Below are 14667 nucleotides of genomic sequence, written 5' to 3'. Positions count from 1 at the left end.
ACAGTGACCGCCCCTTTAACTGTGACTTTCACAGTGACCGCCCCATTAACTGTGACTTTCACAGTGACCGCCCCTTTAACTGTGACTTTCACAGTGACCGCCTCTTTAACAGTGACCTTTACAGTGCCCGCCCCTTTAACAGTGACTTACACAGTGCCCGCCCCTTTAACAGTGACCTTCACAGTGCCCACCCATTTAACAGTGACTTACAGTGACCGCCCCTTTAACAGTGACTTTCACAGTGACCGCCCTTTTAACAATGACTTTCACAGTGACCGCCAATTTAACAGTGACTTTCACAGTGACAGCCTCTTTTAACAGTGACTACCCCTTTAACAGTGACTTTCACAGTGACCGCCACTTTAACTCTGACTTTCACAGTAACCGCCCCTTTAACAGTGACTTTCACAGTGACCGCTCCTTTAACAGTGACTTCCCTTTTAACAGTGACTTTCACAGTGACCGCCCCTATGACAGTGACTTTCACAGTGACCACCCCTTTAACAGTGACTTTCACAGTGACTGCACCTTTAACAGTGACTTTCACAGTGACTTCCCCTTTAAGAGTAACCGCCCCTTTAAGCAGTAAAAAAAATGGCTGGGTTGTTATGGAAACCTGGAGTAAAACTGTGTTTATAGCAGTTGGGATTTGAAGAGAAAGACTTGCAGGCTTGTATTGGCTAATGTGGGTTATTTTTTGGAATATCTCAGGAACGGTACATCCTAGAGAGCTGAGACCCGGTCTAAAACCTTCCCGGACGCCTGATGTACCTGTGTGACAAATTTGGTGGAGATCAATCCAGTCGTTTGGTCACGCATAAAGAACATCCAGACAGACAGACACACGTCTAGACAGACAGACAGAAATTCATTTTTATATATATAAGAGATATTGAGCTGCTACAGGGTAAGCCTCCAACAGAGCACCTAGATCCAGACATTACGACGGGTGAGCCACTATATTAATTTTTTATCTTATCCTATTCTTGTCTGTTTTGTGGACAAGAATAAGAATTTGTTTACAGTGGGTCCCATGAAAATTGCAGGATGCACCCGGACCACATCCGTGTCATGTGGATCCATAATTTGCAGACCACAAAACGGATAGGGTCGTGTGTGCAGGAGGCCATACACTAAACTTATTAGTCTACCAATGCACCCTGTGGCAAATCTGTTTCATTATTAAAATGCTGTAGGTCACGTCCTGCTTTGGAGCGTTATAATGTAGGTAGCACAAGTGTAAGAACAAGGGGTGTGGTTAGCGTCACATGATTTGCTGACATCAGAACACATCTCACTGCCCTAAGGCATGATGGGACAACAGTCACATGACAATGCAGGAAGTAGAATTTAAGCCATGCCCCCTTTCTCGCTAAGCCACGCTCTTTGTCGTACAAGGTGCAAAAAGTGTCTAAAACACATAATGAATAAGGTGAAAAGCATGTACACCATTTCTTTTCATATAAATTAATTCTGGGGCCATTAGTTTAGTAAAGCTACACCCAATATAATTTGAACCTTTCACTTTGGTGAAAGTAATTATTCTGCAAATTAAAAGAAATATCTGGAATAATGCACACCATTATTTTAATTATATCAATGTAAAAAAAAAACTGCTCTCCAGTGTAATTTTCATCTTTTTTCCTCTTTTAAGCCTCATTCACACGTCAGTGTTTCACGGACGTGTGCTGTACGTGTTCTCCTTGGACAACACACATCCCCATTCATTTTAATGTGTGTATTAACTCATCAGTATTTTAGCACGTTCCATGGGTCGTTTTTTTTAACACGGACGCATGCTCTATTTTGTCAGTAGTGTTCGCGGATCCATCAGGCCCATTATAGTCTATGGGTCCGTGAAAACCACGGATGCCATCCATCTTGCATCCTTCATTATTAAGAAGAGATTCTTTGAAAATTATTTTTCAGCTGCTCAGTGTCAGTGAAACACGGATGCAACATGGACAGCAAAAAACGGACAAGATGCATCACTGACCACCTGCTCACGGATTTGAGCACAGACACGGACGTGTGAATGAGGCTTTATACTCTATACATTATCTGGAGGAAATGATTCTTTAATTTCTTTGGGGTGCAGCACATGTCACATGTGACATTATAGTCAAGCATTTGCATTACCAGAAGTGCAGCTTGTTAACACTTTACTCCCCTGCATAGAAAATAGTCCGTCACACACAGGCCTAGTGATTTGACTTAATAAATAGCTCTATGGTATGCAAAGTCCTCCTCTAATCTCGACTGTCTAGAGCAGCGATCAGCAACCTCCGGCACTTCAGCTGTTCTGAAACTACAACTCCCAGAATCCTCCTTTTTCACTTCTATGGGAGTTACAAGAACAGCCACGTAAGTGTGCATACTGGGAGTTGTAGTTTCACAGCAGCTACAGTGACGAAGGTTGCTGGTCTAGAGAGATATCGCTTTATATTTCTATGAATTTAGAAGTAGTGGGGAATGGATGAAAATGGTCTGGGCCACTTCACTATTCGATCATCACATCGGCAATGAGAGGAAGAAGGAAGCAGGGAAGCTACTGAGCAAGTCTTTCCAACCCTGAATGCAGGAGAAAGTGGACCAGAATGTCTAACAATTTTTAATTTGCGTATTTTGCAGGAATACTTTATTTGAAGATACATTTTTCCTATGGTTTAGCCCGAACCACAGCGATCAGGGTCAGCTTTACTGCAAAAGTGTTTTTTATGAATTTATTGTGCGTATGACTTTTACATGGTTTACTATGGTTTTAGGATTTCTGAAGAAACGATCAGTGGATTTCTTCAGCCCTCCTCTTCCACCAAGCAAAATGCAGGCTATTAAGAATTTGGGATTTGGAACCAATAATAAAATTCTGTTGGAATTTGAAAAACCCTTTTGGGACTCAAACACTACTGTGATCCAGATCGTGTGGGAAGGTGAATCTCCTCTTACTGAACCAAAGGAAGACCTAAAGCAAAATTGGATGAAAAAAATTTCGGGATTTGTTGTCCTGGAGCCACCTGGACAGTAAGTCAGACACATTTGAACACAACAACATCACATAACAGATGTCCGCGATTTTTTTACCATCACTGATTTCCTGCAACAAAATAGTTCATTGGAAGCAATAAAGTACAGCTGAAATCAGAGTACCCAGAGTATGTGGTGGTCAGAAGTGGCTGGAGATAAGAAAATAGCAGGGCAAGCTTTGCTATGTGGTTTCCATAACTCCCATAGAAGTGGATAAGAATTGTAGAAGCACAGCAACCGAAGGCTTTTTCCATAACTGTGGAGCTTGCTGTGCTGCAGTGGTGCTGTACTCCCATTCACTTCAATGGCAGTTATAGAAACATAAAGCACAGCCAGCTCACCATGGCCAATGCTGGCTGCTGCATACCATGTGTATTCCCTTACGTCCTAACCAGCAGAACAAGTGGGGAGTTCTCCCCTGTGAAACTGGTAGGACAGGTGGAATTTTTATTGATTAAAATTACTACCAAGACAATTAAACAATTAACCCATCCCCTATAAAGGGACGCCCGCTCTTAAACCAGTTCTTTTTTTTCTTTTTTAATATACACTGCTCAAAAAAATAAAGGGAACACTTAAACAACACAATGTAACTCCAAGTCAATCACACTTCTGTGAAATCAAACTGTCCACTTAGGAAGCAACACTGAGTGACAATCAATTTCACATGCTGTTGTGCAAATGGGATAGACAACAGGTGGAAATTATAGGCAATTAGCAAGACACCCCCAATAAAGGAGTGGTTCTGCAGGTGGTTACCACAGACCACTTCTCAGTTCCTATGCTTCCTGGCTGATGTTTTGGTCAATTTTGAATGCTGGCGGTGCTTTCACTCTAGTGGTAGCATGAGACGGAGTCTACAACCCACACAAGCGGCTCAGGTAGTGCAGCTTATCCAGTATGGCACATCAATGCGAGCTGTGGCAAGAAGGTTTGCTGTGTCTGTCAGCGTAGTGTCCAGAGCATGGAGGCGCTACCAGGAGACAGGCCACTACATCAGGAGACGTGGAGGAGGCCGTAGGAGGGCAACAACCCAGCAGCAGGACCGCTACCTCCGCCTTTGTGCAAGGAGGAACAGGAGGAGCACTGCCAGAGCCCTGCAAAATGACCTCCAGCAGGCCACAAATGTGCATGTGTCTGCTCAAACGGTCAGAAACAGACTCCATGAGGGTGATATGAGGGCCCGACGTCCACAGGTGGAGGTTGTGCTTACAGTCTAACACCGTGCAGGACGTTTGGCATTTGCCAGAGAACACCAAGATTGGCAAATTCGCCACTGGCGCCCTGTGCTCTTCACAGATGAAAGCAGGTTCAGACTGAGCACATGTGACAGACGTGACAGAGTCTGGAGACGCCGTGGAGAACGTTCTGCTGCCTGCAACATCCTCCAGCATGACCGGTTTGGCATTGGGTCAGTAATGGTGTGGGGTGGCATTTCTTTGGAGGGCCGCACAGCCCTCCATGTGCTCGCAAGAGGTAGCCTGACTGCCATTAGGTACCGAGATGAGATACTCAGACCCCTTGTGAGACCATATGCTGGTGCTGTTGGCCCTGGGTTCCTCCTAATGCAAGACAATGCTAGACCTCATGTGGCTGGAGTGTGTCAGCAGTTCCTGCAAGACGAAGGCATTGATGCTATGGACTGGCCCGCCCATTCCCTAGACCTGAATCCAATTGAGCACATCTGGGACATCATGTCTCGCTCTATCCACCAACGTCACGTTGCACCACAGACTGTCCAGGAGTTGGCAGATGCTTTAGTCCAGGTCTGGGAGGAGATCCCTCAGAAGACCGTCCGCCACCTCATCAGGAGCATGCAGAGGCATTGTAGGGAGGTCATACAGGCACGTGGAGGCCACACACACTACTGAGCCTCATTTTCACTTGTTTTAAGGACATTACATCAAAGTTGGATCAGCCTGTAGTGTGTTTTTCCACTTTAATTTTGAGTGTGACTCCAAATCCAGACCTCCATGGGTTGAAAAATTTGATTTCCATTTTTTAATTTTTGTGTGATTTTGTTGTCAGCACATTCAACTATGTAAAGAACAAAGTATTTCAGAAGAATATTTAATTAATTCAGATCTAGGATGTGTTATTTTTGTGTTCCCTTTATTTTTTTGAGCAGTGTATATATATCTGTCCTGTGGACTGAGGACAGATTCAGGGGCTGCCTGTTACCTTAGGCTACGTCTACACGGCGACATTTGTCGCGCGACAGATAGGGCACAACTACACTGCAACATTGGTAGCGCAACATTTTGTTGCACTAATGTCGCGCGACAATTTTTATAATGGCAGTCTATGGTGTCGCACTGCAACATGCAACATGCTGCGACTGCGACGCAACAGTCGCAGAAAAATCCATCTCGAATGGATTTTCTGCGACTGTTGCGTCGCAGTCGCAGCATGTTGCATGTTGCAGTGCGACACCATAGACTGCCATTATAAAAATTGTCGCGCAACATTAGTGCAACAAAGTGTCGCGCGACAAATGTCGTCGTGTAGACGTAGCCTTATTGATTCGTTTGCTGCCAAGTCTTGGTCTTCGTGGCCCGTTTTTTTCCTAATTTCGCCGGGTTGCGGCCTCTGCCGCAGTTAGATGGAGTGCGGGGCCTGTTGACACCTCTATATCCCGGCGATATTCCTCTGGGCTCGGCCTGTACTCGGCCGCAGTCCCGGCTGCCGCGCTCGGCGTTTCGCATGCATGCGCGCCATACCCGGAAGTGCATTAGATGACGCCTTCCGGGTCAGCGGTGCGCGTATTTCGGCGGCTGTTTTTAGCTGCGCTTCGGCCCCTGGTGTGCCTAATCTGTGTTTTGCCCCAGATTTATTTATATAATCGGGGGGGGGGGAAGGGCCTGCTGTTTTATTTTTATAAATAAATAATGTAGTGATGACAGTGGTTCACTTCCGGCAGGGGGGGCGGGGCTACGCTAGGGGGAGGGTCTGTTAGCTATAAAAGCTCAGCAGATGCCAGACTCTCCCTCTCTGCCTGCAGTGAGTTCATTCTAAACTACTTTCCAAGTTGTTTTGCAGATGGCGTCTTCCAATGTTGACCAGCATGGGAAATCCTCCCATAAAAAGAAGCACCTAACTTGTGCCAACTGTGAGATGCCGATGCCGGACTCCTATGAATACAATAGGTGTCCTTTATACCGTCCTCCTCCGAGGCAACCCACGATGGATGACATGTTCGGCTGGATGAGGGAATTCATGGGTAATTCCATTATGGAGATCAAGAGCGCCCTTTCTTCTAAGAGGGCCAGAGTTTCATCGCCAGGTCCTGTACCTATGGCTGAAGACGTCATTTCGATTGAAGACCCTTCCTCCTCCTCCGATGAAGATAATGCCACTTATCTTTTTCCTGCTGAGAAGACGCAAAGACTTCTACGCTCCATCCGATCAAGGGATCATGATGTTGAGCAGGGGGAAGCTCCACCGTCCACCTCTAGGAGGCCAAGGGCCTTTTAAGTGGATAAAGATTTAAAAAAGCTTATGTTAACTGAATGGAAGCATCCTGAAAAAGGTCCAGTTCTCACGAAGAGATTTAAACTGATGTTTCCTCTCCAGGAGTCGGAATCAGAACTGTGGGTACCACCTCCGAAGGTCAATATGGCGATCTCCAAGTTGTCTAAGAGGATCTTAGTTCCTTCTGATGACGGAAGCAACCTTCAGGATCCATTAGATCGGAGGGCCGAGTGCACTCTGAGGCGCAGCTATTCCGCAGCTGCAGCCTCTGCTTCAGTTGCAGTTGCTTCCTCAGAAGTCGCAGAGTTTGTTCGGTCCCGCGTTCTCAGAATCCAGTCAGACCTGGAATCTGAAGTCTCCAGAACTGACGTGCTAGACCAGTTCAAGACCTTGCTCCTTGGAACTGACTTTTTGTGTGACGCTTTCACACAGCACCTGAAATTAGCCGCCAAAGGCATGGCTCTCTCTTCCGCCAGTCGGCGACCCCTATGGTTGCGTCCCTGGGTTGCCGATAATGCCTCCAAATTCAATCTGTGTGGCTTACCATTTGAACCAGGAAGACTCTTTGGTTCAGAATTAGATAAGTTAATGGAGAGCCTGGCGGATAAAAAGGGCAAGTCCCTCCCCCAGCAATCCTTTCAGGGCCGGAGTAGGCCCAGAAGTTCTAGAACCCAGGGCCCCTCCACGTCTCAGAGACATCAGGAGTCGTCCAGACACGGACGGGGTCGCGGTCGTGGAAAGGACCGTAGAAAAGAAGCGGATCTATGACTCTCCCGCTTACCTTCCCCTATCCCTTCAAAATCGTCTGTGCGATGCTCAGAATTTCAGTTCCCCTCCGGTTGGAGGTCATCTAAGTTTATTTCAGCAGGCCTGGCTGCAAAATATTCCGGACCAGTGGGTCCTAGAAATAATTATGTTGGGGTACAAAATTGATTTTCTGTCCCCTCCTCAAGAAAAGTTTGTTTTAACCAGAACCCTAAACCAGACCAGTCTATGTTAGAGGATTCTGTCCTCCTTATGTTCAAAAAAGGGCCCTAGAGGAAGTTCCTCCTCGCGAACAAGGGCTGGGAGTATACTCCCCTGTTTTTCTAGTGCCGAAGCCGTCGGGCGATTGGTGCATGATCATAGACCTGCGTTACCTAAATCAGTTCATAAGACCAAAGTGCTTCAGAATGGAGACCATTCGATCACTTATCAGCATCCTAAACCCCGGCGATCAAATGATCACCTTATATCTGAAGGATGCTTACCTTCATATCCCCATTCATCCAGCTCACAGGAGATTTTTAAGAATTGTGGTCTCCATAAGAGGGGTGGTAAAACATTACCAGTTTGCTGTGCTGCCTTTTGACATTTCCTCCGCTCCCCACACTTTCACAAAAGTTGTGGCTCTGGTTGTTGCCCAACTCAGGCTTCAAGGGCTAGAAATCGTGCCATACCTAGAAGACTGGCTTCTAAAAGCCACCACTCTAGACATTCTTTTATATCAACTTCAGCGGGCTCTTCAGTCTCTCCAGCGCTTGGGCTGGCTCATAAATTGGGGAAAATCGGAGATCGTTCCATCTACTTCCAGGATGTTCCTGGGTTTTCTTGTAGACTCCGAACAGATGACTCTTTCCCTTTCTCCAGAGAGGAAGAATTGAGTGATAAGAGCCGCGCAGTTCCTCATGGCACCTCAGCGGTGTCCATCAGAACTCTCATGAAGATGTTAGGCCACATGTCAGCATCTGCGGAAGCAGTTCCTTGGGCCCTATGGCACCTACGTCCACTTCAGGAAGAAGTGTTAGCAGTCTGGAATCGCAACCCCAAGGGGTTGGACAAGATGCACTCCCTGTCTACCGAAGTCCGTTCCTCCCTCAGGTGGTGGAGGAACCTATCAGATGGGAGGTCCTTGATTCAACCTCGTTGGATCACGTTGACCACAGACGCCTCCCTTCTAGTTTGGGGAGCCCATCTGGAGGAGAATCCAGTACAAGGTACCTGGAGTCCGCAGGAGAGGCTTCTCTCATCCAATCTGAGAGAATTGAGAGCAGTTCGTCTCGCTCTCTACCACTTTGCTCCTCTTATCCGCGGGAAGGCGGTAAGAGTCCGCTCGGACAATATAACGGTAGTCGCTTACATCAACAGACAGGGAGGCACAAGATCTCAACCTCTCCTCCAGGAAGTTGGTTTAATTCATGCTTGGGCAGAAACCAGTCTATCCCACCTTTCGGTTGTTCACATCAGAGGGAATCTCAACATAGTTGTAGATCGGCTGAGTCTGAGTCTGCCAGTTCCAGGCGAATGGTCATTGAACAGAGACCTTTTCACCCAGATCACACTCCGGTGGGGTGTTCCAGAGATCGACTTGATGGCGACCCGCTTGAACGCCAAGGTGGACAGATTCTGCCCTCTCTACAAGGAGGACAATCCTCTGGCGATAGACGCTCTGTCCATAACATGAAGGTTCAGGCTGGCTTACATATTCCCTCCAATTTCCATGATACCAAGGGTATTGACGAAAATCAAGCAAGATCAGACCCCGGTCATTGCGATAATACCATTCTGGCCGAAGAGGTCTTGGTTCACCCAGCTCATGAAGATGAGTCAGGGCACATATTGGAGACTTCCCCTAACGCAGGACCCTGTGTATCAGGACACAGGTCCCTGCCTAGATCTGAGACTCAGTCTGACAGCCTGGAGATTGACAGGTCCCTACTAGAAGCTAGAGGGCTTTCTGCGGAGGTCTTGAGAACCATTTCACACTCCAGGGCGGAGTCTACAAACAAAGCTTACTCAAGGATATACAAGATCTTCCTTCAGTGGTGTGCTGATAAAGAGGTTGTACCCTCAGATCCTCTTCCTTCAGTGATTCTACAGTTTCTGCAGGAAGGCCTGAACAAGGGTCTAAGCCCGTCAACACTCAGAGTTCATACCAGTGCGCTTTCTGCCTTTTTAGGCAGACCTTTATCTCAAGACCCCCTACTCAGGAGGTTCCTCAAAGGAGCCGAAAAATTAAAACCTAGAATCCTGAGACCTATCCCTGAATGGGATTTATCTGTTATTCTGAAGGGGCTATCTTCTCCCCCCTTTGAACCCTTGGAAAATGTGGACCTTAGATTTTTATCTTTGAAGGTCACATTCCTACTGGCCATAACTTCGGCCAAAAGGATTGGAGAACTTCAGGCCTTGGCAGCCGCTGAGCCTTATACCCTCTTCCTCCAGGACAGAGTTCTGTTGATGTTTCTACCGACCTTTGTCCCCAAGGTACCATCATTTAGAAATACTAATCAGACCATCAGCCTTACCGGTTTTATGTCCCTCTCCCTCATCTCCGGAGGAAGAAGCCCTCCATTCCTTGGACATTTCAAGAAATCTCAGAATCTACCTGAATAGAACTACGGACTTCAGAAGATCCGAACACCTCCTGCTGTCCTTGTCGGGGAAAAACAAAGGTCTAAAGGCCTCTAAACCCTCTTTGAGTAGATGGGTAAAAGAGGCAATCCATGAAGCTTTTGTAGCTCAGGGGTTGGCTCCTCCATCCTTTGTCACTGCCCACTCTACAAGGGCAGTATCTACTTCGTACGCGGAGAAAAGTTTGGTTCCGCTGGTACAAATCTGTGCTGCAGCCTCTTGGAGCTCCCACAGCACCTTTATAAAGCATTACCACCTAGACTCTAGGCGCTCTGAGGGAGTGTCAGTTGGACGTACCATTCTCAGTGCCGCCCTATCATAAAAAAAATAAAAAAAAGAGAACGGGGAACCCTCCCAATTTGTCTATTGCTCCTTGCTAGGTCCCCACTTGTGCTGCTGGTTAGGACATAAGGGAAGCGTTAATTTTAATGTAAATTTGTTTTCTCTTAGTCCTAACAGCAGCACACAAATTTCCCACCCTATTTTTGTTTGTGTACTTGCTGATAAAGCACTGGTTTAAGGACAGTAGGGGGTGGGTTAATAGTTTAATTGTCTTGGTAGTAATTTTAATCAATAAAAATTCCACCTGTCCTACCAGTTTCACAGGGGAGAACCCCCCACTTGTGCTGCTGTTAGGACTAAGGGAATACAAATGTACATTAAAATTGGATGGGAATACCCTTTTAATCGTTTTACTGAACCTTTTCGTTGGCAAAGGTTCCTAAATTGTGGAAAAAGCCTTCTGAACGTGGACTACAATTCATTCCCACCAAGCAGCATAAATGCATAATGAGAACTTGTCCTATTGTTGGAGAAGGATGGTTTGGATGAAAATGAATTATCACACTTTTCTCCATTTTTTTTTTTGTGGAGAATGAGTAAAATGTATAACGTTGTGACATGTTTTGTTCTGCCAGGATGGGGCATGTGCTCGCTGCATTCATTGCTGGAGAGCAGTCTGAATATATGGAAACACTAACAGATGAAGAAATTTTCTCAGCAATGACTGATCTTTTCAGAAAATGTACAGGTAAATAATAATACATGATTCTCATTGCTTTATTATCTGTTTTTGACAGGTTGCCTGTGAAGTAAAGCTCCACTTCTGGGTCATTTCTTTTAATTAACATATATTTTATATTCATTTTTAAGTTTTTTTTTAACACATCTTTGATTATATTTCTTTAACCGTTAAAGGACCTTGCGATTTTACATTTTTTGCATTTTCCTTTTTCGCTCCCTGCATTCCCAGTGCCATAACTTTTTTAGTTTTCCATTTACATTGTTGTGCTTTCTAATGTCACTATTTAATATTGCATATAATGTAGTGGAGAGCTGGAAAAAATACTGAAAAATAACCTTGAAAAAAAAAAAAATTCATCGCCATAATCTGACCCCTATACAACTTTTTTGTGTGTACAAGGCTTTATCAGGGCTCATTTTTTGAGGGGCAATCTGTACTTTTCAGCGATACCATATTGAAGTGTGTGACTTTTCGATCACTTTTTATAGATTTTTTTGAGAAGGTAAAGAGACAAAAAATTTCGATTTGCCTATTTTAAAATGTTTTCACTGTAGGGGATACATATTGATATATCTTAATTAGTGTTGACCAAATCGAAGCCAAACAAATTGACTTTGATCCGAATTTCTGTAAAAATTTAGTTTGGCGCAAAACTCAATTTCCTCACGCTTCGTGGTAATGAATCTTTCCTGAAATGGCGGTAAAAAAAAAACTTACCTCATCCATATCCTCGCGGAGAGGCCTTTGCAGCCATCTTGATTGAAGAAAACTCAAGAAATCTTACTGTTACCACGTCAGTATGCTGGCCGGGAGCGATGACGTCATCAGTGATGATGTGATTTCTTCAGTCTAGATAGCCATGATGGCCTCTCCATGAGCAAATGGATAAGGTGAGTATGTATTTTTTTTAACCTTGATTAACCCCTGAAAGGCCTCAACTTTAATATCGGATGCCGCAAGAGGTTCATAGAACACTTCATTTAAAATATACCAATACAGTGCTGACACCTGATGGCCTGCATTGGTATATTTTAGTAATAGCCATCAAAGCCTGCTTGAGGCTTTGGGCTATTACTGTAACGTAACAGCTTCCCCAAGCCCATGGCATCTGATGAATTAAATGTATGCGATCAGCCATAGGGATGGTCGCATACATCCACCATGGGTCACTGCTGTTTCAAACAGCAGAAACCCGGCGGCTATGGCGCCCCGCTGCACGCACGCAGGAGCCATCTTTTAAGTGGCAACTTCCACTGTACTTGTACAGCGGAGGTCACCAAGGGGTTAAAGAAATTTACCTTTGAGTGCATTGAAACAATAAGGTCAGAATGGATGAAAACCTAAAAAGAGAGAATTATTCACACGTCCGCAAGTGTTTTGCGGTCCACAAAACACAGACACTCTGATATAAATGCCTATTCTTGTCTGTGGCTTTTTTGAGGGGCCGCGGAACGGAAGTGCCGATGCTGACAGCACACAGTGTGCTGTCTACATCTTTTGCGGCCCCATGGAAATGAATGGTTCCGCACCCATGCGGACCTATTTATGCGGACATGTGAATGGACCCAAATAGGCCTTTCCAGGAATCTCCTGGCTTAAATAGGGTAGTTCCATATTCCCAACATGTCATATAAAAGTAACATAGTTTATAAGGCTGAAAAAAGACATCTGTCCATCCAGTTCAGCCTGTTATCCTGCAAGTTGATCCAGAGGAAGGCAAAAAAAAAAAAACCTGTGAGGTAGAAGCCAATTTTCCCCACTTTAGGGGAAAAAATTCCTTCCCGACTCCAATCAGGCAATCAGAATAACTCCCTGGATCAACAACCCATCTCTAGTAACTATAACTTGTAATATTATTACACTCCAGAAATGCATCCAGGCCCCTCTTGAACTTTTCATCACCACCTCCTCAGGCAAAGAGTTCCATCGTCTCACTGCTCTTACCGTAAAGAATCCTCTTCTATGTTTGTGTACAAACCTTCTTTTCTCCAGACGCAGAGGATATCCTCTTGTCAAAGTCCTGGGGATAAATAGATGGTGTGAGATATCTCTGTACTAACCTCTGAACTATGCCCCTTTTGATGCAAACCATTATCTTATTGGCCTTGGCAGCAGCTGCCTGACACTGGTTTCTACAGCTTATTTTGCTGTTCACTACAATTCGTAGGTCGTTTTCCATGTCACTGTCACCCACCATTTAGTATGTACTGGTGACTTGCATTATTCCTTCCCATGTGTATAACCTTAGATTTGTCAGTGTTAAACCTCATCTGCCACTTCTCTGCCTAAGGCCTCCTGCAAATTGCGGGCCACAATGCACGAACACCGACCGTGGGGCAGCCGCAGCGGATCACGGACCCATTCACTTTAATGGGTCCGCGATCCATCTGTTCCACAAAAAGATAGGACATGTTCTATCTTTTTGCAGAACAAAAGTACGGGACGAAACCCCACGGAAGCACTCCGTAGTGCTTTCGTACGGTTCAGTTCCGTGCTTCCGTTCCACACCATTCCGCATCTCCGGATTTGCGGACCCTTTGAAGTGAATGGATGCGGAATGCACATGGAACTGTGCCCGTGTATTGCGGATCCACAAATGCCGTCCACAATACGGCAACGGGACACCTACGGTCGTGTGCAGGAGGCCTAAGCCTCCAATCTATTCAGATCCATCTGTAGCAGTGTACTGTCCTTTTCCTTGTTAATTATTTTACATAGTTTAGTGTCATCTGCAAAGATTTATATTTTACTGTGTAAGCCTTCTACAAGATCATTAATAAATATATTGAAGAGAATAGGGCCCAATACTGACCCCTGAGGTACCCCACTAGTGACAGTGACCCAATCTGAGTGTGTACCGTTAATAACCACCCTCTGTTTTCTATCGCTGAGCCAGTTACTTACCCACATACACATTTTCTCCCAGTCCCAGCATTCTCATTTTATATACTAACCTTTTATGTGGTACAGTGTTAAATGCTTTGGAGAAGTCCAGATATACGGCATCCATTGATTCGCCGCTGTCAAGTCTAGAATTTACCTCCTCATAGAACCTCATTAAATTAGTTTGACATGACCGATCCCTTATGAAGCCTCGCTGATATGGCGTTGTAACGGAACGCCTAGCACACTGACCGGATACCTCCGTCGATAGATGCTCCTAGTGCTTTCAGAGGACTCCAAGCACTCCACTTGACACCGTCAGCGCTGCACACCACACAAACCGCTGAAGCTTGGTGGAGGTCTCGCCGTCTCTTACCCACCCTGGACCTACGACAAGGCTCCAGGCTCCAGTGGGTGAACCTCTCCTAAATCCAGAGAGCAGGAACCAGGAACAAGAGCTTATACTCAGGGGAGTATTATGATATAGCAATCCCCAAGAGTGTAGTTATCCCATCCCCCAAACATGAGCCAAGACTTCATAAAGGGGCAAAGCAGGAACTCTTTAATGGGTTATTTTTCAGCCTTTTATGCAGGTCTCCTAGCAAGGGACACTCCCCCTGGGGCCCTTGTAAAAGACTGTGACAGTTTATATTTTAGCCAATCACATGCATTTACAGTATTGAAACCCTCCCAGCAATTGTACACAAAATCCCCTTCCCTCTGTCTGTAACGCAATCAACAATATACAATGAGCATTGTCTGAGACACAATTAACTAACACACTGGCAATGTCTGAGACGCAATCCACAAAATACAATTACCAAACGTAATGGGCTAACTTAATCACTACCAGACAGAAAACACACATTTTT

General features: G+C 45.4%; 1 protein-coding gene across 1 annotated transcript in view; it reads left to right on the top strand.

Moving 5' to 3' along the window:
• Positions 1-14667, top strand: part of LOC121005653 (peroxisomal N(1)-acetyl-spermine/spermidine oxidase-like) — a 74573-nt gene that overhangs the window by 25038 nt on the left and 34868 nt on the right. Inside the window, exons 4-5 of the mRNA XM_040438426.1 lie at positions 2766-3021; positions 10806-10918. Of these exons, the coding sequence (XP_040294360.1) occupies positions 2766-3021; positions 10806-10918 (369 nt within the window). The remainder of the gene's footprint in view (positions 1-2765; positions 3022-10805; positions 10919-14667) is intronic.

Source organism: Bufo bufo, chromosome 6, assembly GCF_905171765.1.
Source record: "Bufo bufo chromosome 6, aBufBuf1.1, whole genome shotgun sequence".
NCBI classification, from domain to species: domain Eukaryota; kingdom Metazoa; phylum Chordata; class Amphibia; order Anura; family Bufonidae; genus Bufo; species Bufo bufo.
This window is presented reverse-complemented; position numbering and strand designations above follow the sequence as displayed.